Raw genomic sequence first — 25,866 nt, 5'->3', positions numbered from 1 at the left:
TAGACTGTGGTAGGAGAATGCGTTCCCGGACTTTAAAAAAGATGAGCCGTCCCTGGTTGGCTGTATTTATAAATGGGGGAGGCACACTTAGTGACGGACAATCAAGCAGCCAATCAGTGAGTTGAAAAGGAAGCGATGGCTCTGGTGATATCAAATTGTCCACGAGTTTTACTCGTGTTCTGAACCAATGACAACACTGTCCGTACAGGATCCTGCCAATCCCAGCAGAGGGGTAGGCATTCACACAAGGAGCGCGAAGAGTTTAGAAAAGAAACAAGAAAATGGCGAGCACGGAATACCCAACACATTAGCTTGTTTGATAACGTATGAACCTTAGTATAACAATGTAATATTACATCGTGATAATTGTGCGTTTGATTTATGTTCAAAATGATGGATTTTCAGTATTTTAGTTTTAAATGAAGCAGCTGTAAGTTCAGCTAGGAAAGTGAGCTAACGCTAATGTTAGGTCAACAAACGTTAGTGTAGATGGCCACCGTGCCACTAGGTAAACAAGCTAGCAAGCTTATAGTTTGTTTAGCAAAGGCAATATGTTTGGCCAAATGTCTACATCTATGAGTAATCATTTCGTGTAGCTTTATAGACTAACCATGGCCCTGCACAACTTGGTATTCGTCATTGACGTGGACGCCGAAGATCAAGAATCAACCGCACTGCTGGACATCAGAAAGCACACAGTGAAACGTAGACTTCTACGCATTCTTCTGTATTTTGGCTTTAAATATGGATTTGAGAAGATACGTTGGGGTTACAAATTCTTCCAGTCAAGAACTGGTCGCAATGCCCACCTAATATCCAGGGTATCAGACTTCAAGGAACTCCGAGACAAGACTTTTGAGGACTTTGAAATGGAATTTGATACCAGGTTGGAGATGACGTTTAAGAAAGTCACAACACATCTACGGCATCGCCTCAACGCATCAGGGATGGTTCAAAACGCAGTCAAAGAGGCTCTTCTGGATTTCCAATGGGATCGTCCGGACATCACCTCTCCAACCAAATTGTCCTTGAGACCGAGAAAGTCTAACCGAGGGGGCAAGGTTGAGATTTCCAGCGAGGACGATACCGCAGGAGATGGCAGAAATGTGGTGTTTGTTGTCTCGGATTGTCCACATTCTAAGGAGCAGCTGGCGGACTATTTGTCTATTCCTATGGGTGACATGGACGGGGACCTTTCGGAGATTGTCATATCCAGAGGAATCCTTGAAATGTTGGCGCAGCGAAAAGTTGTGCTGCACTGGATCGACAGTAGCTCGCATCGAATGGTTAGTAATACGATACAATGGCAAACAAATATACGCGATAGATATAATTCTAACCCCCCTGCACCAAAACGAATGCCCTAGGGCTAATACATCATGGGACACAGTGGAGGCTACTTTGTTCTCTACCCTACTACTTTGAATTGTCGATAACTGTTACTGTTCTGTAGTATTACAGATATGATGCAAGTGTTGGACACATGATCCATTTTTAATCTTAACAGACAAAAACAATGAGATATGTTCAAGCAGATGAATGTTGTGGTCTTCAACCCCATACAAGGGGAAAACTTCTCATTTCAATTTAAAATGTTCCTCCGTCATCTTTAATTCAGGTGGTGAGGAGCCCAGACCACCTTGGGGCTGAGAAGCTGACAGAGATACTGTCGCACTTGGGCGGTAGAATGATTCCCATGGACGCGCTTTGGAATTTCGGCTCCATTCGACGGCCCTGCGATGGGACATGGGCCCCCAGTAGGGACACCCTTCCCCTGGAGTCCAGCATCGGATACCTGCTGTCATCCCAGCAATTCTACCGCTCAGCTTTTCCTCTTGTAGGAGGGACACTACATTGGGGACAAGGTCTGTAAGAGTGATCTTCAAAGTTAACTAACACAAGTTCACAACACTAATATAATGCTTAATGCATCCCTGAACTCAGCATTAATACATTATTGCCATTGAAACAGTAAACAGGTCATTGAAGTAGACAATATATAATACAATTTCATTGAAATTAAATATAGAGAATTAATCATTCTGAAATCACCTTTTCACTTTTGGCAGAACTGCTGGAACAACCTAATAACTTTGCAATTTACAAGCAGTTGCTTAATATATATAAAACATTTGTCAATAGAAAAGGGCATAAGCACAATAATGTATTCAATATACGAATACAAAAGCTAAGCTGCAGCGCCCCATAACAAGACAAGCAGGTGCAGTATCAAAACGGTCAATTTGCCTAAACACGCAAAGTTTCATTTTGATGCAACTTCACATTCAACCTGCTGGAATCCATCTTTTATTTGAGCTTCATGTTCCACAAAACCAGAACACGTCTCCCAGAGCTGCAGCATCTGGATGGAACCCGTGACCAGCAGTCAGACACCTCTTCCCCAGCCGTCAGCTGTGGTGGTCCGAGGGGTGCTCCAGGGATGGGAGGCCTCCATGTCACTGAGCCATACCGCTGCCCCGGAGGCCTGGGTGTTGCAGTCCTCCAGCTCCAGCAGCCAGGAACGGGCCCCCCTTCAGCACCTCCTCATGGGGCTCTCTGCCCAGAACCTGAGCTTGGTGAGTCGACCAGCGTTCACTCCCTATATGTGTTTTCTAATCAGATTTGGTTCTTGTCTTGGCTGATCGCTGTGTTTCTAATGCCCCCATCAGTTTGCTGAGGTCAACGACGGGCCCCTGGTTTGCATGGCCGTCCTCTCGCCACTGTCGGCCTGCACGGCCCTGCTCACTGTGTCTCGGCCAGACAGCCGGCTCCTCAGCCCCCCGGACGTCGCCCCTGGCCCTGAGGACGGCCGTGCAGAGCTCCCGCTGGTGGTCAGCAGTGTCCTGGGAGTGGTGCGCGACATCATGGAGAAGGAGGGAGATGGTGAGCATGAAGAATGGCTCCTAGCAGCTGTGGTTTACTGGTGTTTTCATTTTATAGTGGAGAGATCACCTCGATTGAGGACTTCAGACTTCAGTAAAATAATCTACAAGTTTGGAGTGAGCGGTTTCATTGTTACTTAGTGTTCTAGAGCAGTCGATCACTCTCATACCTTATAATATTTAAGAGGATGTCCTGCCAGAATGCAAAGAATGCCTCTAATGTATAGGCCTGTCACTGTAATGACGTTATCAACTCACTGAAATATATGGACTAGATTTTTGTTGGACTAGATATCATCCGTTGTCATCTTTAACATAAAGGTCCTAGTCACCATCATCACTGTACTTGAAAGGGTTAATTGTATTACTATGCTATACTACTATCATTCTATCAGTGGCATAAAAAGGTCTTAAATTGATAATGTCGTTATAGCATCTATTTCTGGTACAATATATCTTCCAAAAAAAGTAGTTACCGTGACAGGCCTACTGCTGTGCATATCTGATTGTTTGCTTTTGTTTCAGGCCCTCCCAGTGAAGCCCCGCTCCCTGATTGGGCCCAACAGGAGCTCAGCCATTGTTCCAGTCCGATGAAGACCGGACTGGTGGAGAGTTGGTTTCCTCAGTCAGACCAATCAGGAGTCAGCTCACACTTGATGGAGTCAATGAGGTATGTCGATTTCTATGTTGTTGTATCATAACAATATAAAATGTATATAACATGGTTCCCGCGGGTCCTTAAAAAGTCTTAAAAAGTCATTTTTTTTGTGTGTGAAATTTAGGCCATAAATTGTCTTAAATTTACTGTAAATTTGCTCTAGGTATTACATTTTGTAGAAGTTTTTTTAAGACTAGGGGAAATTGTCGCACACAACAAATCACATAGTGCGTCTTTTAATAACGGCATTTTCAGGAGTTTTACGTTACGTTAACGTTGACATCAGTCATCGGCTGAGCTACTTTTAGCTAGTGACGGTTGACATCATTAGGCCAACTTGTGCTACTTTCAGGATAGGACGGTGCAAATTCAATGAGAAATGGTTTGAGGAGGATAAGTTTCGGGGGTGGTTGGAGAAGGCAGGTGACGACGAGGCAAGTTGTCGTAGTCACCTGTAGTTTATTAATATTAATATTCGAATATATTCGAATATTTATTAATAATATTTTGACCATTAAATTCCTTCAGTAAGACCTGGATTGGGCTTCGCGGGGTTTGTTTACCGGTGTTGCTATGGTTACCGGTCCTGCGTGTTCCAACGGTTTATTAGGTTTCTAATAAATCACTGTCTAATCAATACTTCATTCACTGCCTCTTCCGTGGTCATTACAATATTATGAATAGACTGTCGGGTTCTCCGACGTCTCTCCCTCTTGGCCTGGCCATAACAGGTTTGAATATTAAGGGCTGCCTAATATTTGTTTGCATTTTGATTTATTTTGATAGTTCGGCGTCAAAGCCTGTGTGTGTGTGTGTGTGTGTGTGTGTGTGTGTGTGTGTGTGTGTGTGTGTGTGTGTGTGTGTGTGTGTGTGTGTGTGTGTGTGTGTGTGTGTGTGTGTGTGTGTGTGTGTGTGAGTGAGATCACTGTCAGCCGTGTTTACATGGACACATCTGATCCGCATAGATGTGGAAGAACAGCTCAATCGGAATAGAAGAGGATCATATATACGCCTCAATCGGAATACAATTCTCTGTTCAGAATATAATTCTATTCGGCTACAGAAGAGGTGGTGTTGTCCGCTATAATCGACATGTATACACTTATTCCGATTAGTTTGGGGTTTAACTTAGAGCAGCTGCAGTAGTTCGCAATTGGTCCACTCCGCACACCAAACTTAACCGCTGTCAAGGGCGGTGGATTTATTGCCTGATTCACGTCTTTGTTATCACTCCGTAGTAGTTGCAGTAGTCCGGTAACATATCAACCCGAGCGTGTCCGGTTGCTAAGCGACGGGACATGGGTGTTTATGGGTGACACGGGTGGGTTTATGTGTTTGCGTATCGTCGTGTCCGCGCGCTTCCGAGATAACTTTGCAAGAGTACTACTGCTAGTACTACGGCTACGGTTGAAGTGTATAAGTGACTCAATAAATTCCCTTTTCTATCAAATAATTGTTCAGACATTTTTTGGGTCTTAATTTATGTATGTGTTGGTCTTAAAAAGGTCTTAAAAAGTCTTAAATTTGACTTTATAAATGGTGCAAGAACCATGTATAAAAAGCAACCAAATACTTCCAGTTCTGCTCAAAACCCTGACGCCATGCAGCGCCATCCACTGCCATCCATTATATTAAGCACCGAACAAGCCCAAACATCTTTATTATGCAGTATCAAACTCCTGGTATAGGAATGTCTACAAAGTTTGGTAGGGTACTTTTTGTGAACCGGTATACGTCTGCTCCCCTCCGACAGAAAATGGAATGCAAATAAAACCCTACATGAGGGTAAACATTTTGACAGACTATCCCAATGTTTTAAAGGATCCACTTTGTCCTTGTTTCCCAGGCTGCTTCATGCTGCCAGTGAGCAGCATGAGGAGGAGGAGGAAGAGCAGCGGTCTGACCTCCAACAGGAGCTGGTCCAGAGTCTGGCTGAACTCTACCACACCTCCCAGGGCGGGGCTGACAAGAGGAGCCAGAAACGTAAGACTCTTCATCCCTCGTTGTGTCAAGCCTTACTTAATAATAATAATCTTTCTTTGTATAGCACCCTTCATACATAAAATGCAGAGTGCTTTATAGAACACCTCATATCTCAGCCTAGTTATCCATGCACTTGTGTAGAATGTATTATAGAAAACATGTATTCTTGGCAACACTGATTATTTTCACTTTATTGGCATCCCATCTTGACCCAGGTACTCGTTGAATTTTTACCCTGGTATTCACTCTAAAACATGAAATGTATTTCACTTGGAAATGAAACTTTCCATTTATGCTTTGGTCTAGCCTTACTCACTCTGACCCAGTAGCATCCACGCCAGTCTTTTTGTTTGAACAACAACCCCACAAGTGTTATCCTTATGATGGTACATATTATATTGCACATAATAATACATTTAGTACACGTGCGCCACTAAGATGGCGCAATTTGATTGGTTTGCTATCTCGGGATATTGGGCAATATCCCATGATTGAGATCTCAAACTCGGGATACTGTCTTCCGCGTCTTCTCGTCACGCTAATAAAAACAAATAATCCGCTCATAAAAACATAAGTCCTGGCAAAAAGTGTAATCTTGTTTATTTTTTATAATTATTTACCTCAGGTGAATAATTCACCTTCGGCGAATAATTTTAAAATATACCCCTTCTATTGTGGAGATATTCTCCATTCACTTTTGGTATGTTCTTTTTGGGTAAAACATAAAAAAGAGGCCTACTGTTAAAGGTCTTGGTTGTTGTGGTCGTGGATTTGATTGTTGATTGGTCTCTTAACTCTTAAATTGTATTACCAATATAACCAAAACCTATAAATTGAGAAAGCTGTGCCTTTACCCATTTACCCATAAAGGCAGAATGTTGGTAGTCTTGAATATTAATATTTTTATGTATGAATTTGAATATTCATATTGCATACATGGAATTAAGAATGAATATAATTGTCGTTCAATGCTAGGTAAAAGTTTGGCCCTCCTTGTGTCTTGTGGCCTGCAGGTGGCGCCCAACGCACGCCCGTGAAGCAGAAGATGAAGACCATGAACCGCTCCCTGCAGATGCTCAATGTGGCCCGTCTCAACGTGAAGGCCCAGAAGAGCCAGGGAGAGGCGGACCTGCAAGCGGGCGAGCCCCGGGGAGCGGACAGACACGGGAAGAGGCGCTCCAGTGACAAGGACAAGCCCGGGGCGGAGAACCATCCCAGTAAGCCTCCTCTCTTCTTCTGCATTTTAGAACTCCCTCGTCTCCATTTTAGTGTTCATCCTGTTTTGTAGAGCTACTTTGGATTTTAGACTTAAGTGAGCTGGTTCCAGGGGGTGCTTCTAAAGGTGTAGCTGCTGCTTTGTTATCTCTGAAAAACAGAATTACAGCACAGCTTTCTCAATTTGAAAGGTCTAGGCCACTGCAATATTAATGAAGACACTAAATGATGATGGTGTTCTATTAGTCACTAGGGCAGTATAGTATTAATAATGATGTTAAACTTTAACATTATCAATACTGTAGTGACCTAGTGACTAATAGAACACCATCATCATTTAGTGTCTTCATGGAAACCAATATAAACCCCTATCCTTCAACAGTTAAAGGATAGGGGTTTATATTGGTTTCCAGGTCACTACAGTATTAGTAATGATGCTAAATGATGATGGTATATTATTAGTTCCAAGCCTCTAAAATGATATAATGAGGCTGAATGATAATGGTTTATTATTAGTTCAAAGGAAAACATATATGGTTAGGTTTTGATGGAGCGGTATTGAGGCCTATAGATGTGGATATGGGGGTACATCCTACATAAAAGTTTGTGCAAGGCGCGCGTTATGCCAGGAAATTATATAAAGTGTGTATTTATATTTTTGCCTTAATATCTCAGCCTAGTTATCCATGCACTTGTGTACAATGTATTATAGAAAACATGTATTCTTGGCAACACTGATACTTTTGTTACATGTCAACATACATACCATAAGCAGTTTTATTGTATGAAGAAAGTATATGATCATAACAACATGAAGTCTGAATAGAGTATTTATATAATATACCCCCACCCTTCCCACAGCCTTCCAGAGTGAGCTGGATCTCCTGAAGCACCTCAAGTCAAGTTATGACAAGACTGTGGAAGAGGGAGGCCCATTCCTTTTCACTGGAGTCCAGCAACTCATATTTTCCATCAAAATATTCCACGTTGCCAAGCCCGATGACGGGGTGAGAACCAAATCAATTCAATCATGGTATTAGAAAACTTTTTAGATAAAATGGACTTTTATCTGTTTAGCTCACCCATGTATTTTTAACACCACTGTAGGTTTAAAAAGCCACACACATTCACAATCGTATTAATCCGATTTAAAAATAAATAAATGTTATGTTGGCCCACAGGTAAAGATGCACCTATTCGTCCAGGAGCACCTTCTCAAGACCAGTAAATCCATCAGGCAATTCTATGGCAGCGCCCCCGACGAGGATAGCAAAGTCAAAGAGTGAGTCTTAAAGCCCAAGTAGAGATCTGGCTGTTGACATTTACATTGACTTGCTGCAATGCATTGCCTACGAATATTGAGTCACTTTTGATGGAACACAGATGCAGAATTACTGGTCAATAAAATAGAAGTGGATGACCACCGTTTTATGTCTTGGATGGACTGTTTGAATGAGGGGTATGTTGTCACCGAGTTTTGCCATGTGTTCTAGGTGTCAGCTCCAGGCTCTGCTGAGGCTAGAGTTGTTTAAGAGCCTCCCTACGGACCACTTGGACTCGTCTGAAGCGGAGCTCATGGTGGAAGAGGTACGACCTGTTGTGTTTGGTAGTTCCTCAACACTGCCACTAGTCAAAACATCCATTTAACCAACAGGCAGTTGAATATCGTGTTGAAAGAACCCAGCAATCCAGAAGGTGGGCACGTCTCTTACTGTATGCGTTACCGTCTTAAATGACTCTGTTCCTGTTCCACAGGTGGCTGATATGCTGAGGATCATCTCCCTGACTAAAGATCCAGTTTTCCTCACAAGATTCATGCAGGATCAGATTCTCCCATGGTGTGTGGATGGGTGTATGTGGGTGTGTTGACACATTGACGGTACCGGACGGCCCCAACTCGTCCACGTTGATCTTATCTTGTCCCTTTTCTTCGTGGCGGTCTAGGGGCCTGACCTCTATTCCCAGGACCCTGGCCGAGGTCTACCACAGTCTGGGCACCCAGCTCCCCGAAGCCCTCTTGGCCGTGCTGCCGTCTGACTTCTTCAGTGACGAGTCGGGGGCCAAGGACAGCGAGTCCCCTGCGGCCTCCTCCCTGCCCCCCTCCGTCTCCTACAGCCAGGCCTCAGACGGCGGGGGCCGTCTGGAGGACTTAAGGAGCCTCTCTGCCACCAACAGGAGGTGTGTGGAGACGCAGCCTGACCGTCATAGATGTTAGGTTGTATCTGTCAATAGTAGTGAAATGTTTAGCCCCACCTTCGTTTAGCTTTGTTGTCCTTGTTTTAGCTGCAAGTCTATTCTGAGAGCAGTGACAAAATACTATCAAATTCAAGTTAGATCAAATTTAGGTCAGATTCCTTGACACACACAATAATGCTGATTATTGATATCCACCACATCTTGACATCGTTCTTGCACAGGTGACAGGACCTCTGTTTAACCAACTCTTAACCAAACCCTTTTAATGTCGATCTTAGGAGTGGGATGTTGACCCGCCATCGCAGCATGACTGAATCGTCCCAGACTCACCGGCAAATCGAGATACCAAAAAAGACCACTCGAGCTGTGAGTTCCGCAATCTATTTATCAATAAGACAATGATGTGTCTTCCCCCATGGCTACTTCACACATGCACAGAACATGCACACGGAGACGGACCAATTCAGTAGATGGGTAGTTAAAATTTTTTAGAAATGAATTATGGATAGAGTACACTGAAGCATATATGAATCTGCTTTAGCGTAAAATGAACTTAAAAGTATGTTAATGAAGCTACACAGTCACCTAGAAGACATCTAGAAATGTTGAATCGCAGAACTAATTTACAATTATTCGATTAAAGGTTTAATGTCAAAGTTATGCATTATTTTCATTAGGAGAGTGTCGGTGTGTGCTTCCTAGCTAAAAAAAAATGGAAAGATGTTGGAGTAAATGAGTGCCAAAGCTGTAGAGAATAAGAAAGCAAGAAAGAATAACAACTAAGAAGATGAGCGCTGCCACTATGCAGCACTATGCTGTGATTAAGTTCTGTTGTTTTCTTCTCAACAGACCAAATCCAAGCAGAGCATTGCATTGGAGCAGCCAGTTGAAGAGGCACCACCTCAGAAGCAAGCAGCACAAGGTTTGTCCCTTCCCTCAAACTCAACCTTAAAGGATTAGTTTGGTTTGTTAATTTTGTCTGTCGAGATCTAAATCAACCATTTATTTTTATCCTGGGGTCTTGACAAACCGGCCAAATTCTTTTAATGTTGATCATAAATGTTCACTAGAATGGTTTGACATTTTGGTATCTATTTTCAAAACATGGCACAATGTTTGCCGATGCAATGCGAGTGTCAGATGCATACTTTGTGGTGATTTGTTTACAGAGGTGACTAAGGTGAGGAGAAACCTGTTCAACCAAGAGACTGTCTCTCCTTCCAAGAGAGCCAAGCTTCCCCGGAGTCAGTCCGTCTCTGCTGTTGACGGACTGAAGCGCAAACGCTCCCAGGAATTAGAAGGTAAGAAGAACAACAGATAAAGCAAAGAATATGCATATTTTTTTCATGCCACGACCGACAGTCATTTCTGAATGAATTCTTCGCAGAACACCACAAACTTCTCACCAAGAAAGTGTGTGAGACACCCCATCACAAGCAGGTGTCCAGCCGCTTGCTCTACAGACAGCGGATGGGAAGGTACGCCTCGCTTTGCTATTTTTGCATTTTCTTTGCTCTTTGCCTTTTCTTCAAAGTATTTTTTGTAATTAGAAGATTCAAGTGGGCCTTGTATTTGTCTTCTATTATATTATAATTAATTGTGTTTGACAATTGTTTTTAGGAGATCTGCCCCAGCAGAGGATTGCATTGTGGAGGAGTCTCCTGTTAAACCAGCAGAAGGTATTTTAAATATCATTAACGTCTTGCCTTGAGACTAGGAGCATACAGGGGTACATACACAAAGGTCGCCAACATTACTACTGAAACCACATTTCAAGCTCAGTTTCAGACCTGCGTTTTTGCTGGTTAGACAAAAAGACTGATCAATAGTTAACAGGTAGGAAATCATGGGTATTTGTCCCAGGAACAGGTTTTTTGTTTCTTCCCATTAGTGTTTCCCCTAGGTTGGAGTTGAAGCAGCGGAGATGAAATGTTCTTTTTCTGCTCTCAATTTTTTCTTTGTGCTCTTGATACATTTTTCAAAACTAAAGGTTGTAGTAGGACCATAAAGAGGCCATGCCTCTATGGAACAAGTTTTGGGACTCTAGATTCAATAATGGCGACGCTATTGAAATTTTACCATTGTGTTCGTTTTCAGTTTTGCACTTTGCAGACGGTCCCTGAGATCGTGGCTGAAAGCCGACAGCTCATAGAAGTCAATGCAATTCACGGTTCGCTAAAGATGGCTCGTTTGGATGAAAACAATGTTGTACGTGGTTCTCTAGGTTACTACATTTAGCTAGACTCTAGCTGCTAGAGGTATCAATTGTGTCGCAATGATGTTTCACTGATGATCTATTGATCCGCAAAATCTGCCAATTTATTTCCAACTTATGGAAGTTCCTCTCCGTTTACACGCCTTACTCACAGGTGTGTGAATTGACCTAGATATGAAGCGTCCTTAGCACAAAATAATATGTTTCTAAAGAGAAGACGGAGCTCTTAACTCCTCTCCGTTTATATGCTGTAGTCGGGTTTGTGAATTGACCTCGATATGAAGTGTACGTAGCGCAAAATAATATGACATTTGTTTTTTTGGGAGATAAGAGGGAGCTCTCCTCTCCTCTCCCCTCCTCTCATCTCCATTTGTATGCTTTACTCCCAAGTGTGTGAATTGATCTAGATATGAAGCGTCGGTAGCGCAAAATAATCTAACATTCGTTTTTTAAAAAGATAAGTTGAAGCTCTCCTTGTTGAAAAAAAAAAATAAGAATCAGCAGCGGCGTACCAGCGCTGCTAGGTGCATATAGGGGAAACACTGCATTAGCTGTTAATATCAAATAAGTGAAGTTCACTACCCCTCTCCCCGACTGGGATGGCTCAGTCGGGGAGTTAAAGGTGCATTTTTGTCCAATCTTAAATATGTACTTTTTATTGCGCAAAAATGATGATCCACACAAAAGGCCACACATGCACATCATACATGTTAATCCACTGGGATGCTATGGCTATGTAATGTTCTGATTGTGCCTTGTTGTATCACAGACCTGAGAAGAAGCCCAAGGATAAAGAGGCTTGCAAGAAGACACTCCACAGTCTTTTACTCAAGTTCTCAGCCTCGTTCAAGGAACCTGGAGAAGGCGCTCTCGGCCTCGCAGCTCACCCTGGACAAAAGAAGAGTCGGAGTCGACTTGAAGAATGTCCGGTCACCAATGCGTCTTCTTTTTGGGGCGACTCAGTCCCCGTCCCGGGCCGGCTGTTCCTTTGGGTCTATCACAACCAGGGCCAGTCGAAGGCGGCTATCCACGGACGCTGATGTCTTTGAGGCAAGTTATATGTGTTTTAGGTATTGGAAAAGCTATGAATAATTAATTTCAAGATCAATGAATTGTCCAACATTTTATGTAGTAATGTTAAATAATTGCTCTCTATTGTGTTTGTTAGAGTCCAATGAAAACTTCAGCAAGGTCACCTGGTAATCATGGAAACAAGGCACCCAGGAGCCCGCAGACCCCGAGGGCCCTACTGGCACCCAGGACCCCGCAGACCCCGAGGGCCCTACTGGCACCCAGGACCCCGCAGACCCCGAGGGCCCTACTGGCACCCAGGACCCAGAGGACCCCGCAGACCCCGAGTGCAGTACAGGCAGCCAGGACCCCTCAAACACCCAGGACCCCTCAGACACCCAGGATCCCTCAGGCCCCCAGGACCCCTCAAACACCCAGGACCCCTCAGGCAGCTAGGACCCCTCAGACACCCAGGACCCCTCAGGCAGCCTGGACCCCTCCTGCACCAAGAACCCCTAAAGGACCTCAGTACTTCAGGGGGCATTTGCGCTCTGCCACAACGAGCCCCAGAGTGGGTGGGTCTCAGAGCGCTGTGGCTCTGAGGGGCAGTCCTTTCAGGTCCCCAGCCAGTCGGTCACTGGTCCTAGAGACTCCACCAAAGGAAGACCCTTTGAAGAGCCCATTGAAGGGCATCCTTAGGACTCCAGTCAAAGCATTGCAGCACTGCTTATCCCCCTCCAGGCCCTGCCAGACAATAAGCCCCACATGCAGGACTCCTAAGAAGAGTGTCACCTGGTCACCGTCTCCACAGAACCCCAGAGCGCTGGGAACCGATGCTGCGTTCAAAGTGCCTGATTCACCCCACACTTCTGGCAAAGGCTCTCCAACATTGCTGAACACGCCAAACAAGTACAACAGCCCGTTTGAAAAACATAGGGCTGTTGGTTTTAAGACCCCAGAAAAATGTGCATCTCAGATGGGCCATGGCTGTCAAGTAATTTCAGAAATGACTCCTGAGAAAAGACCCAGTGTCGAAACGACCCCACAGAAAAACGATCAATACCGAAGATCGTCTAAAAGACTTGTCACCATGAACACACCTGAAAAGGACAGCGCTACTGAAGCACTTTTTAGTCCCATGGTTACCCCTCTAGAATCTAACCTGCTTATAGACCTTTTCCAATCTGAGCCTGATCAAACCGTTACGAGCACTATTCACAAAATAAATACTCGCTCCCAAAGAACTCCTGTTAAAAACTCAGTAACATCTACATCCAAGGCTGTATCAACAACAGTTAGTGCCGCCATATTGGAAATAGTTCCGAATTCTCCAACTGCAAATCGTAGCAGGTCTAGCCATGTAGTTAAAAGTGGAATTAGGACAAATTTGAGGTCCCAGGTAAGTCCTAGTTGTACAGTGACTAGTGACTCTTTTGAGAAGGACGGCATACGTTTAGAAACACATGATGAAAAGCTTTGTGTTGTATTTTCTCAATGTCCCGAAGCAGAGTCTGGTTCCCATTCTGAATCCCAACAATTGGACTCTTCTCAGTTTAGCGCTAACACAATAACCTCTGAAGAAGATAGCATAGAAATAACCGATGCCGCTGTTGTTAGGACTCAACTTACTGGAGGTCTCAAAATGAACATAAGCTTTACCAGGAAGCCTTCAAAGTCGGGGGATGTATTGAATTGCATGGAGGCCTCTCCCAAGCAGCCTTTGCCCAACCAGGAGACACCAGGACGAAGCTACGGTTTCCGTCGGACACCTGACCGGCAGCAGAGGGAGGCGGCGGCGCGGTTAGGCTACGCCAACGACCCGCCTCGGTTCTCCACCCCGCGGAGCGCCGCGCCCCCTGGGAGACACGCGGCCGCCCCCAAGCCCTCGTCCTACCACGTCGAGTTGGACATGCCGACGTCGGGGCTTCCCAAGCTCACATTCCGACGCGCTGACTCTTTTGTCTCTGACGAAGGGGGTCCAGGGTCAGGAGCCCACAGCCCTACCGTGGGGCTGAGGCACATGGAAAGCCCACTGGCTTTTTGTTCCAAACACAAAGAGGCTGGCTGTGTCTCACCCTCCCTCTGCAATCGGGCCACCCCAGCAAAATGCACACCTGGCAAAAGTGCAAGCATCCAAACGCGTATCTGCCAATCCTACACCCCTACACGCCACGCCACATCAACAATGGCTCCATTTGCTATGGCTGACCTGATCCCCTTAACGCCTTCGCCTCAGAGGGCAGGGAGATCTACCCCGGACCACCTAAATGGCTGGCCTCGGAGGAGGAGAGCCAAAGCTGGGCTAATAGCAGGCAAAGAGGGTGTCCTGAGGGGGGAACCACTGATGGAGGAACTCCTGGAAGAGGCTGAGCTTGGAGTAAGCAGGCTACTGGACAGTGAGGACATTGATGAGCGTTCAGGCAAGAAGGTTGCATTACAAGGCATGGCCTTCACGCAGTTCCCTTTTATTGGAGGAGACGAGTCCCCGCTCTCGAGTTACATGGACCCACTAGCTGATGAGGCACAGCCAAGGACATTTGAAGATTGCAAGATATGGGGAGCTGGAAATGAAGACAGTAAGTCAAGCCAGATAACTTAAGACATACCTAAAGAAAAATCTCTTTGCTGAAATAAATGCTAGTAATAAAGTAGAAACGACTTTGTCAACGCCTGTAAGATGTTGCAGTAAGATGTATTTTATTTGTCTTTTTGGTAGCTCCTCCCAGCTCAAAGATGAGGAAAACGGTGACGCCAAGTGGGATTATGGCGCTGACGCAGTCCCCTATGTTATTCAGGGGAAAGAAAGGGTCTGCTCGCAAGAGAACCCTCAACGGGAAAGGTAAGACTTGTGGCTGTGTGTAGGATTTGAAGTGCCAATGCTCCCCAGAAATGCAGAATGTACAAACAGGGCATGTCTTCCTTTATCGCCACGTGCTACTCTGTTTAAAGGAAATATGTGTCTGATCTTCTAGATGAAGCTGCAATGGAAGTACTAGCCGGTTATGAGGAGGGGACGTCTCCATTCAGTCAGCCCAGCAGTCAGCCAGCCGCTGGGAAGGCGTACAGCAGAAAGAGACTACTGTCCTGACCACGCTCTATTACAACATTTGACATGACGCCCGTCATGTTTTTATTCTTTTGCCAAGGTCTATGATCTCAAAAGCATCCGTAACGATTATTATTATCGATATTTGATTCCAACCCTCGTTATTATCTAATGTCTATTTCTAACTAATTGAAATGTATATTTGTTTTGAGACTCATGTTTATTTATTTGTATATTGTTCTGTTTGGTCGTTTTAAGGTAAGGGAAGTAGTGATTGGGTATAATTATTGTAAATATATATCGTCAGTCTTTTGAAAATAAAACTTTTAACAATTTAACTCCTCAGTGGTGTCTTATATAAAAGCAGTGCAGCAACTATTTGGACATGAACTTCTTTATATTTATTTGGCATGTGCTGTCAGATAAGCCCGTTAGGCGTGACCCGATACCATCCTGATAAAGGCAAGGCTGGCAAAGTGCCCTCTACGAGTCTACACGTCCGCATTATCAATGGTATCTCACTGCTTGATCAAACGGAAAAGTTCAATGACGTAGGCCTACCTTGTTTGAGAAGGCTTGTCCCTTGACTTGGTAAACTGTCGGGCAGAACAGCTTCAATGCCGCTTTGCATATTTGAGGGATAGAACACTAATTTAGGCCAACCAGAGGATAATCCTTAATTTGACCGCCTAAGTCTGCCCCTATTTGCAAATTTCTCTCCGGTAAATGTAAATAGGCAAATTGTACAATGGTTGTAGGCTTCACTGCAAATAATCAATCAACATAGTGTTCAGATAAATAACAAAACAATAGAAGGTTAAATAACACGTCTAATTCCATTAAAAGTTAACCCATCACTCAAGATTCTCAGCCTCATCTGCAACAAGTGTTATTTTAAGCAATTAGTTTCGAACCTGCCCCTTTTTGATGGACTATTTGTAGGCCTATTGCAAACAAAAGCCTCGGTCTTGTAGCCTACTGTCTTGAAATGACAGCGATAGATTGCGTTTGTTATATTTGTACTGTTCTGGACATGTTAGAATTGGTTGCTATATAATAAATTAGATAATTAATCACCGTTATTATTCATCACTCATCATGGCTACGATAATTGATAATATTTTAGAAAGATAGCATATAGACGTTAACAATTTGGTTCATTGGCGCCTTGTAGAATGAATCCCGCCACAAGGTTATGGTGCGCAGCGATGCGTCAATTTGATATTTGCTTGGTATTTGACGCAAAAAATATCGACGTAACAAAATTTATTCTAATTCCATCGTGAACAATCTAGAGCGCCAAATCAAAACGAATATTGCGTTTGATATTAACCGATATATCAAATCAACGTCATATTGGTATTTTCATTAAAAATAAAACGTAGGGCCTGTCCCTTTTAAGGTTATAAAAAACTATGCGGACCAACCCATGTCTTGTAGGCGTATCGCATTATTAAGTGTGTGTGTGTGTGTGTGTGTGTGTGTGTGTGTGTGTGTGTGTGTGTGTGTGTGTGTGTGTGTGTGTGTGTGTGTGTGTGTGTGTGTGTGTGTGTGTGTGTGTGTGTTGCGAGCGTCCTTCGGCATTCACATCACGCGCGCCTCCTCCAGCCTTTCTCAGATTCATTCCATAAGAAGAGTCACACACCATAGAGCATCACACACACCATAGAGCAATATACACACACAGAGACACCAAAGAGGCTAGCATTGACCTGTAGGCTTTCTCATTCTTGGGCTTTGCAAACGGAGGGCAAGATGGCAAGCAACTTCTACCGAATCCTGTCGTCCAAACGCAATGTTGGCATCCTGTCCTTGGTCGGTGCTGGATCTATAACCGGGGCCGTTTTGCTCCGCCGGGAACATGTCACCGCCAGTGCGCACGTACGAAGAACGTACCCAGCCAGGTACCCCGCCGTTCACCATCACCTGACTCTCCTGTTTTTATTTGTTGGCAGGTCATTGATAGCCCGTCTTCAAAACGGTTCTTATAGGCTAACGTAGACCATTGGTATTAACAACATAATTATAATCCACAAAAAATGGAATCACGCATTGTCCTTCATTTGACAGCCTCACCTTTGTCATAGACTGCATGAAGCAAATCTATGCACTTGCCCCCACCAGTCATGGAAATCATTATGGTTGTGCTAATTCTTGTAAATGATGGAGGTGCAGATATGGGATAACCTATGTCAGTCATGTGAGAATTATTTATTCCTACATGGTAGATTATCCGCAGATCCGCAGCAATCAATGCACTCAGGAAGATCATGTTTTTACTACGATCTTCTCTTTGTTGGCCAATGGAGGTGCATGCCTACGTGCCGTTGGTCACGGCAAGGCGATATCCGATAGTTGTTTAATGATAGAGATAACTGGAGGATGGGTCATGTTCAATAAAACACACCCAACAGGTTAATCACGTTGCATTATAAATAACCCAAACATCGATAGCCTGCCAGGGAACAGCACTTTTTAATATTTCTGTAGGAGCAGTAGGCCTATATTACATCAATTATATTGCACTAGTGTTCATCCTCCTAGACGACATTTCGATGACATTGAACTCTATAGCTAACAGCACAAGCTAAGCTACAGACACAGTGAACAGTCCGGGGGATTTATAGAGCATCAGCTACCTGCATCCATAGTATTTGAAAATTAGTAATTTCCCTTGTTTTACAAAATAAACAAATTTTTGAACTCACCTGCTGCTACATTTAGCTAGATTAGGGTTGACCGACAAAGGTTATAGTAGAAGGCCTATGGAATAATGATCAGTGCAGGGGAGAATGATCTATTGGACTACATCCTCCACCACCTTAACAAATTTAGCACCTCACAAACCATTTTTTAAATTTTGATTTACATTTTTTTTAACTTTCTGCAAACAAAGCCAGAGCAGCACTGGTGCGACATGGTCTGCTATCTCTAAATACAACCTTTCATGGCAGCATTGTGGATGAATGGGGGCTGTCTTACTGATGATCTGACAGCTATGAGTCATACTTTATATAGTGTGTGCAATTGTCCTCAAAGTGCGCACTGTGCAGTGTGTTTTTCCCTCCCCCCCCCCCCCCCTTCCTCACCCACCTTGAATAGTAAACTATTCAAAATGTGAAAAAACCAACAACAAAACAGATGTCCATATGTAACAACATAGGGACAAAAAGCTCAGGCCATTGTATTTGCAGATGATGTTTACCTCTCCTGCTGCTTGCCACCGCCGGTACGTGCTGGTAAACCACATACTGGTTCTTACCCCACACCACGGCCGTCAGCAGCATCACCTAAGTAACCCTGTTATCTGGCTCGGCGTGTCTAATCTAGTGCCGAGTACCCGGACCTCCGCCAGCACAACAATTGCATGGCCAGTCACCTGACGCCGGCCATCTACGCCAAGCTGTGTGATAAGTCCACTCCCAACGGCTACACCCTGGACCAGGCCATCCAGACCGGGGTGGACAACCCAGGCCACCCCTTCATCAAGACCGTGGGCATGGTGGCCGGAGACGAGGAGACCTATGAGGTCAGAGCTCTATTATTGACCAAGTCATCTGGCCACTTCGTCGTGGTCATTGATTGGCAGTTGCATAATTTCGGCCAAGTTCAGCAAGCCAGTGTTTCACCAGAGCTGGGCTTGAGTGAGCACATGTATTCTGATAGTTGGTCGTTAACTTGATCTTGCTGCCTCATTGTTAAAAGAAAAGATTCCCTCTCCGATTCGTCTCATTTCGGACTCCCTGTCGAGTTTTAGATCCAGGACATGTACGCCAGAGAGAGGGCTGTTTTTAGACCCATTAGAGCCGCTCATAGCCTGGAACCTCATTTCCTTAATTCTTAAGGCTTCAGATGTATGGGGATTTAATGAGCACTGCAGTTATTCATAGGCGGGAGGGCGTACCATTGTTAATTTTTTTACGAGGGTCTTTCTAAGTATGTTTCATAAGGTTCACACAATTACACTATTTCAGCATTATTGAAGGAATATTATATATTGTAAGACTGTTAACACTTTCTAATAAGTCATATGTCATACGAAAGCAATGTCAAAAAATAAAAACAAAATTGTGGTTTCAGGTATTTGCTGACCTGTTGGATCCCATCATCAGAGAGAGGCACAATGGCTACGACTGTCGTACAATGACCCACCCGACCGACCTGGACTCAAGCAAGGTACCTTGGAGCTGGAACTCACACCATCGCTCACATGGCCACTCCCGACAATACCACAACTCCTACTTTGCAATGGGGATAAACAATCTTTCATATTTTTGTGGAGGCTGCTCGATTATGGAAAACGATAATTTTTGGTCAATATTGAAATGACGAATATTCAAACGATTCTTTTTGAGTTTGATGATGCATTTATTCAGCATTTCTTTCCAAAAAAAGACTTTGTAACTGAGTACTTTCAAATTCCCCCTTAAAAGAATACACAAAGATAATGTACAAAAATGTATCCAGCTGTTCATTTTTGCAATTTCTATAAAACATTTAATGAATATAACCAATAGTTTCAACTTGATTCTATTATTTTGGAGATCGTTTGACCACAGAATCGAAATCGAGATCAAAATTCAATTAAATGCACAGCCCTAGGTTAACGCAACATGTGCACCAAATGAAGTAACGGAACCAGAGATCCTGACACAAACCTCCCCATTATTATCAAAAAACAAACAAGGAAGAAAACCCCTTTCCCCCCCAACAGCTCCATTCGGGCCGGTTTGACGAGCGCTACGTGCTGTCGTCCCGCGTGCGGACGGGCCGCAGCATCCGGGGGCTGAGCCTGCCCCCCGCCTGCACCCGGGCCGAGCGGCGGGAGGTGGAGCGGGTGACGGTAGACGCCCTGGCCGGCCTCAGCGGGGACCTGGCCGGGAAGTACTACAGCCTCACCCAGATGACGGACGCGGAGCAGCAGCAGCTCATCGACGTGAGTTCAGCCGAGCCGCTCGCTCACCTCCTCATGTATAATATAAATATATATATAGGAGACTTATTACGCTGGACTTACTGAACCATATGGCCATCAACATGTAATAATACATGGGCGCAACGAAGACGCAAGGCCAGTTCAGGTGGACCTATTTGTTTTTAATTCCTGTGTGTGTCCGTGTGTGTCCCAGGATCACTTCCTGTTTGACAAGCCCGTGTCCCCCCTGCTGACCTGCGCGGGAATGGCGCGCGATTGGCCAGATGCCCGTGGGATCTGGTAAGAGCACTTTCAACTTTCAGAATAGTCGCAAGCGATCGAAACGATAGATGGATAGAAAGAGAGGGCGGCTGGCAGGAGACAGAGGCTGCCTTGTCAGCGTTGGGCTCCCAGACACATATACCCCAACGGTACCTCGGGGCCCGGATCAATCACCACCAGACTTCCTTCCTTCACTTAGGCAATGTCAGACTCTCCTTTTGAATAATTCAACTTCTCTCTCTCTCTCTTTTATTTTCTCTCTCTCTCTCTCTCTCTCTCTCTCTCTCTCTCTCTCTCTCTCTCTCTCTCTCTCTCTCTCCTTTTGTCTCTCGCTCCCTCTCTCTGTTTCCCCTTCTCTGTCTCTCTCTCACTTTGTTCATATCGCCTTACAGGTACATTGAATCGTCTTTCATCCATATCTCGCCCTCTGGAACTCTGTTTCTCCCGGTCTCTGTCTCTCTCCCTCCCCTCGGTGCCCGTCTATTTTTTCAGGCCGTTCTAATCCAGCCGCCCAGTTTTGTTTTTAACTTTCAAATATCAAGTAGTTGCTTTCTTCCTTTGCACACAAACCCGTTTCCTTTGTCACTCCTTTCTTACCCTGAAGAGAAACAGAAAAATAAGCGATTGAATCACTGACAAACCAGTTAATTGACTAAAGGTTTCCCCCGCCCTGCTTTTGCATACTTATCTCACACTTACTGAATGGAGAAAGCAAATCCCCTGGAGTGCTAAGCATGTTGGAGAAGCTGCACTAAACCATAGTTAGTGTACACCTCGAAACATGTCTGCTTTTAAAGATAAACTTTGCAGACATAATCTTAATCAATCAGTTGTTGTAGGAACCAACAAGGTCCATTTGATCTGTCATGTTGACCTATTGACTATCAGTCTGAGGCTCTTGGTGTCAAGAACAGTTAAGCTGATATTCTCGAACGTAATATATAATGTAAGTGTAGCTGGATAGTATTTTCTGACCAGATATTGATCTGAAGAATTCCATCAGCGAAGAGTAAACAAAATCCTTTGAATAACAAATCCTTCATCAATAATCTCCTTCCTCAATAATACTGGGCACACAGCAAGGGCAATTTGACATTTCTTTGGTGCTTCAAAATGTCAAATTTCGTGTCCGTTTCGGCTGAATGTGACTGTATAATTGTCTCGATTGTAGTATTTGATTACTTACAGCACATATATATTATAATTTGGACTCTCTTTGCAATGGAATAAAACCGAGTGCTGAGCCAGTTTCATGCGGTGCTCTTCTGCAGGCACAACAACGAGAAGACGTTCCTGGTGTGGATCAATGAGGAGGATCACACTAGGGTCATCTCCATGGAGAAGGGAGGGAACATGAAGAGGGTGTTTGATAGATTCTGCAGGGGCCTCAAAGAGGTGAGTCTGTGTGCAAGTTTGTGTGTGTGTGTGTGTGGGTGTGTGTGTGTGTGCGTTTGTCCTCCAGGTATCTGCATCAAAGGGACACATGCTATAATGCCAGACAAAAACGCACATAAACATACGCAAGTGCACACACACACCCAAACCCAAGCCTACACCCACACACACACACACACACACACACACACACACACACACACACACACACACACACACACACACACACACACACACACACACACACACACACACACACACACACACACACACACACACACACACACACAGAGTTTGAGATAATGTATGTGTGTTCCAAGGAAAGTTTAGTGTGTTTGAGCACAATGTATTTCTTTTAAACGTTATTTCATTCAACTTTGACTCGCAATAAATCACTAAACATACCTCTATTCTACACAGACTACAGGTATATGGTTTGCAAAATCAAATGAATAAATGATTCACAGACGCACAGGGCCATTTATATTAACATCAACTTCTTCTTCCTTTCTCTGTGGTTCCTGTGTGCTTTCCTGCCAGGTGGAGAGGATGATCCAGGAGAAGGGCTGGGAGTTCATGTGGAACGAGAAGCTGGGCTACATCCTCACCTGCCCCTCCAACCTGGGCACCGGGCTCCGCGCTGGGGTCCACGTCAACCTACCACGGCTCAGCAAGGTCCCCCCCCCCCACACACACACACACACACACACACACACACACACACACACACACACACACACACACACACACACACACACACACACACACACACACACACACACACACACACACCCACACACACACACACAAACATGCAGGGACATGCGCACACACACACACACACACACACACACACACACACACACACGCACACACAAACATGCAGGGACACGCACACACACACACACACAAACATGCAGGGACACGCACACACACACACACAAACATGCAGGGACACGCACACACACACACACAAACATGCAGGGACGTGCACAACGCCGACGATGCACTAAATTTGCATCGTTAACTTATTGTGTATTTGTCAGGGTCCTTGAACAATACACATGGCACCAAAATTTGCTTCACACTTGTTAACATCTGTGGTCATTTGGCAGGGATGCAATCATATAAGATGAATATGCAATACAATATGATAAAATGCTTTTAAAGGAAATTGAAAAGGTAATATAGTAAAAGTAGTATTTTCTACTTTATTTTTGACTAGAGGCTTTCTGGAGCCAGACGTTAATGGTTCTATAAAACTGCTAAGAGAGGTGGAGTCTCGGAATTCTGTAGGGATTGAGTTCTAGGTTATTGCATTGATGGAGAAAGCAGATTGTCCTTCTTAAATGACACAGTCACCTACCTTCTCTTTCAAGTTCTTTCTCTGTGCCAGAACAGCCTTTTTTTATGTAGATGGGGCAAGATCTTCATCAACTTCAAGCATTTGGCCAGAATCTGAAAAAAAGTACAAAATGACTAAAAGTTAGCGTATGAAATTTTTTGGGGCAGCGATTTTACTATCTCTAATTATTATCAAGGATTTTCGATAATTGGTTTTAAAGGGTATTTGTTTGAGTGTTACAGTGGATTTCAAACTGCCTGTTTTTATTTGTCCCAGGATCCTCGCTTTAGCAAAATCCTGGACAACCTGCGTCTGCAGAAGCGTGGGACAGGAGGAGTGGACACCGCTGCAGTGGGGAGCACCTTCGACATCTCCAACCTGGACAGACTGGGACAGTCTGAGGTACACACACACACACACACACACACACGCACACACACACACGCACGCACGCACACACATCAGGCGTGTGTGTTAGCATGTGCATGCATGCACACACACACAGACACACACACACGCAGGCTGAAAAACAACAGTACAAAATAATTGTGTTGTAATCATCGGTTACAGATCCACTCCTCCAGCAACATTAAATAACAAATATAAGACGATCACACGAGGTTACCGTATTATCACACGGTTGCTAGCATTTACTTGCAGAACCAAAAAAATATCTACATTGCAAGTTCTTTGCGGCTTATCATGGCCCTCCCTACCGGCCCCGGGGAACAACAGTCACTTATTAAGAACCAGCCGCCAAAGCCCAGACCCTAAAGATGTGGCAAAACATTTTCAAATGATCTGGGGCCAAATAGTGTTGCCAGATTGGGCCAGATTTCCAACCGAATCTGGCAACCCTGGATGCCACTGCAGCCAGGGTTGCCAGATTTGGTTGGAAATCTGGCCCAATTTGGCAACACTGGGGCCATATAATAATGCTGGCCGGCCGACCCCTCTCTTGAACATCATCACTTTAGGTTCACAGTTTAAAATACCTACAGACATCCCAGTAGTCCTCTGCTCTGCCCTCTCTCAGTCAGAGACGGGAAGAGAGCGCTGAAGAGTTCCACAATAGAGGGATAAGAGACCGTTTGGCCAAATGAAATCAAATTGATTACTGACGCTGTGAATCAAGCCTCGAGTTGTTTTCCATTCTTATTGAGCATGCCATGAGGGACAGGGCAAGGTTGTCCCCTTTCTGCCGCTCACACTATTGGTCAGAGACCATGAACCCTTAGACATGGCGAAGCCTCATCAAACCTCACGTTGTGTTACTGTGTGCCCCTCAGGTCCAGCTGGTGCAGACAGTAGTTGATGGGGTCAACTACTTAATCGAGTGTGAGAAGAAACTGGAGAAGGGCCAAGATATCAAAGTGCCTGCACCACCCAAAGGGAACTAGACCCCCCCCCCCTCCTTCTCCCCTTCCCCAAACAACCCCTCCCCATAACCCCCCCCCCCTTCCCCAAACAACCCCTCCCCATAACCCCCCCCCCCTTCCCCAAACAACCCCTCCCCATAACCCCCCTGGGCCGGACACATACATGCACAGATGCTCCCGGTTTGCGCCCATAGATATTCCACCATGCCTGCAGCAGTCATGGTGTCTACCTATATTCCTGGCTGATATCTGCATTGTACACCCCTCTGTAATATAATCTAGATTATGTTATATCTAAATATATATACAGTCTATCATTATATATATAGTGTATTATTAATATACAGCCATGCTTCCAACGGAGCGCACCAGACTACTTTTGTCTTGGCAACCATTCATACATTCAGAATCAGCTTTGTGTGCCCCCCCCAGTTGCCTATAATCTCTCCTCAAGCATGATCTATACTTTGTGTGTTATTCAATGCCCGGTATTAACTGGACATTCTTAACTTAAATCTGAAGACATCTATAACATTGTGATTGTATAGTTAAAGCTGCTGTAGGTACGATTTGACCGTTCTTTAAAGAGAGAGGGCAGGGTACAATGACAATTAGGGCATTTAGCAGACGCTTTTATCCAAAGCGACTTACATCGGTTAATACACACATTGACACACCGACGGCAGAGTCAACCATGCAAGGCGACAGCCAGCTCGTCAGGAATGTGTTGTGTTGCAGACATGCTTGCAGTTCACTGGCAAGATGGATTCCATCTCGCAGGGAAGAGAGGCAGGCATGGAGCCAACCAGAACAGATATTCTCACAATGCACTTAACTCAGTGACAGCTGACAGATGGCGATGGCATTTCTTACAAATTACACTCAAATTAGAGCTCTTGAATCTTACCTATAGCACCTTTAAACCATTTGTTCGCTGATCTCCATTGTGTGGAGTGTGTGTGTGTGTGTTTTTTGTTACCATCCTAGGTCGATCTGGACTGAGCGACCACTAAGACTCAGGGTCAACCGGGAGGTTTAGCAATGCTCTAACAACAACAATAACAACATTAACATTGACAACAACAACAACAACAACAACTGGGTCTTAAAAAGTAGTCATTTTAAAACAAATGAAGTCAAGCTTACTGGGTTGGACTCACTATATGCTAAGGAAGCAATATCATTTCACCTCAACCATTGAATGTCTTAATGTAGCCTGTTTTATTAAAGAAACCATCTATTTAGCAGTACAGTTGTCCTAGCTTTCCTTTTGTCGCAATGTTTCCTTAAATGATTCCTTAACTTGTTACCGCTATTTGTTTCTGAGTGGACTTTGCCCGGATT

General features: G+C 44.5%; 2 protein-coding genes across 2 annotated transcripts; both read left to right on the top strand.

Annotated features, from left to right (window-relative positions):
* The first annotated feature begins 201 nt into the window (after positions 1-201).
* On the top strand, positions 202-15,532 carry ticrr (TopBP1-interacting, checkpoint, and replication regulator). The gene is made up of 21 exons (XM_060061737.1): positions 202-1,286; positions 1,619-1,865; positions 2,338-2,576; positions 2,670-2,883; positions 3,408-3,552; positions 5,387-5,523; positions 6,537-6,740; positions 7,600-7,745; positions 7,920-8,020; positions 8,232-8,325; positions 8,494-8,576; positions 8,683-8,916; positions 9,213-9,300; positions 9,784-9,856; positions 10,104-10,235; positions 10,322-10,412; positions 10,555-10,613; positions 11,919-12,199; positions 12,318-14,736; positions 14,877-14,999; positions 15,133-15,532. The coding sequence occupies exons 1-21, from the start codon at positions 612-614 to the stop codon at positions 15,246-15,248; spliced, it is 5,901 nt and encodes a 1,966-aa protein (XP_059917720.1). The 5' UTR covers positions 202-611; the 3' UTR covers positions 15,249-15,532.
* Positions 15,533-16,765: 1,233 nt separating this feature from the next.
* LOC132465086 (creatine kinase U-type, mitochondrial-like) lies at positions 16,766-25,772 on the top strand. Its single transcript, XM_060061809.1, has 9 exons — positions 16,766-17,110; positions 18,537-18,735; positions 19,287-19,382; positions 19,921-20,142; positions 20,336-20,421; positions 21,675-21,798; positions 22,339-22,473; positions 23,420-23,545; positions 24,433-25,772. The coding sequence occupies exons 1-9, from the start codon at positions 16,962-16,964 to the stop codon at positions 24,541-24,543; spliced, it is 1,248 nt and encodes a 415-aa protein (XP_059917792.1). The 5' UTR covers positions 16,766-16,961; the 3' UTR covers positions 24,544-25,772.
* Positions 25,773-25,866: the final 94 nt, after the last annotated feature.

The sequence above is a fragment of the Gadus macrocephalus genome, chromosome 9, assembly GCF_031168955.1.
Source record: "Gadus macrocephalus chromosome 9, ASM3116895v1".
NCBI lineage: Eukaryota > Metazoa > Chordata > Actinopteri > Gadiformes > Gadidae > Gadus > Gadus macrocephalus.
Note: the sequence above shows the minus strand (reverse complement) of the source record. Positions and strands in the feature narration are given on the sequence as shown.

What these genes read in the sequence shown, in the direction of transcription:
- LOC132465086 (XM_060061809.1), top strand. Translation starts at nt 16,962, where the DNA reads ATGGCAAGCAACTTCTACCGAATCCTGTCGTCCAAACGCAATGTTGGC. An exon ending in AGCAGCAGCAGCTCATCGAC is followed by an intron (nt 20,143 to 20,335) that starts GTGAGTTCAGCC and finishes TGTGTGTCCCAG; the next exon opens with GATCACTTCCTGTTTGACAA. An exon ending in ACCTACCACGGCTCAGCAAG is followed by an intron (nt 22,474 to 23,419) that starts GTCCCCCCCCCC and finishes TATTTGTCCCAG; the next exon opens with GATCCTCGCTTTAGCAAAAT.
- ticrr (XM_060061737.1), top strand. Translation starts at nt 612, where the DNA reads ATGGCCCTGCACAACTTGGTATTCGTCATTGACGTGGACGCCGAAGAT. An exon ending in ACAGTAGCTCGCATCGAATG is followed by an intron (nt 1,287 to 1,618) that starts GTTAGTAATACG and finishes TCTTTAATTCAG; the next exon opens with GTGGTGAGGAGCCCAGACCA. An exon ending in TGACAAGAGGAGCCAGAAAC is followed by an intron (nt 5,524 to 6,536) that starts GTAAGACTCTTC and finishes TGTGGCCTGCAG; the next exon opens with GTGGCGCCCAACGCACGCCC.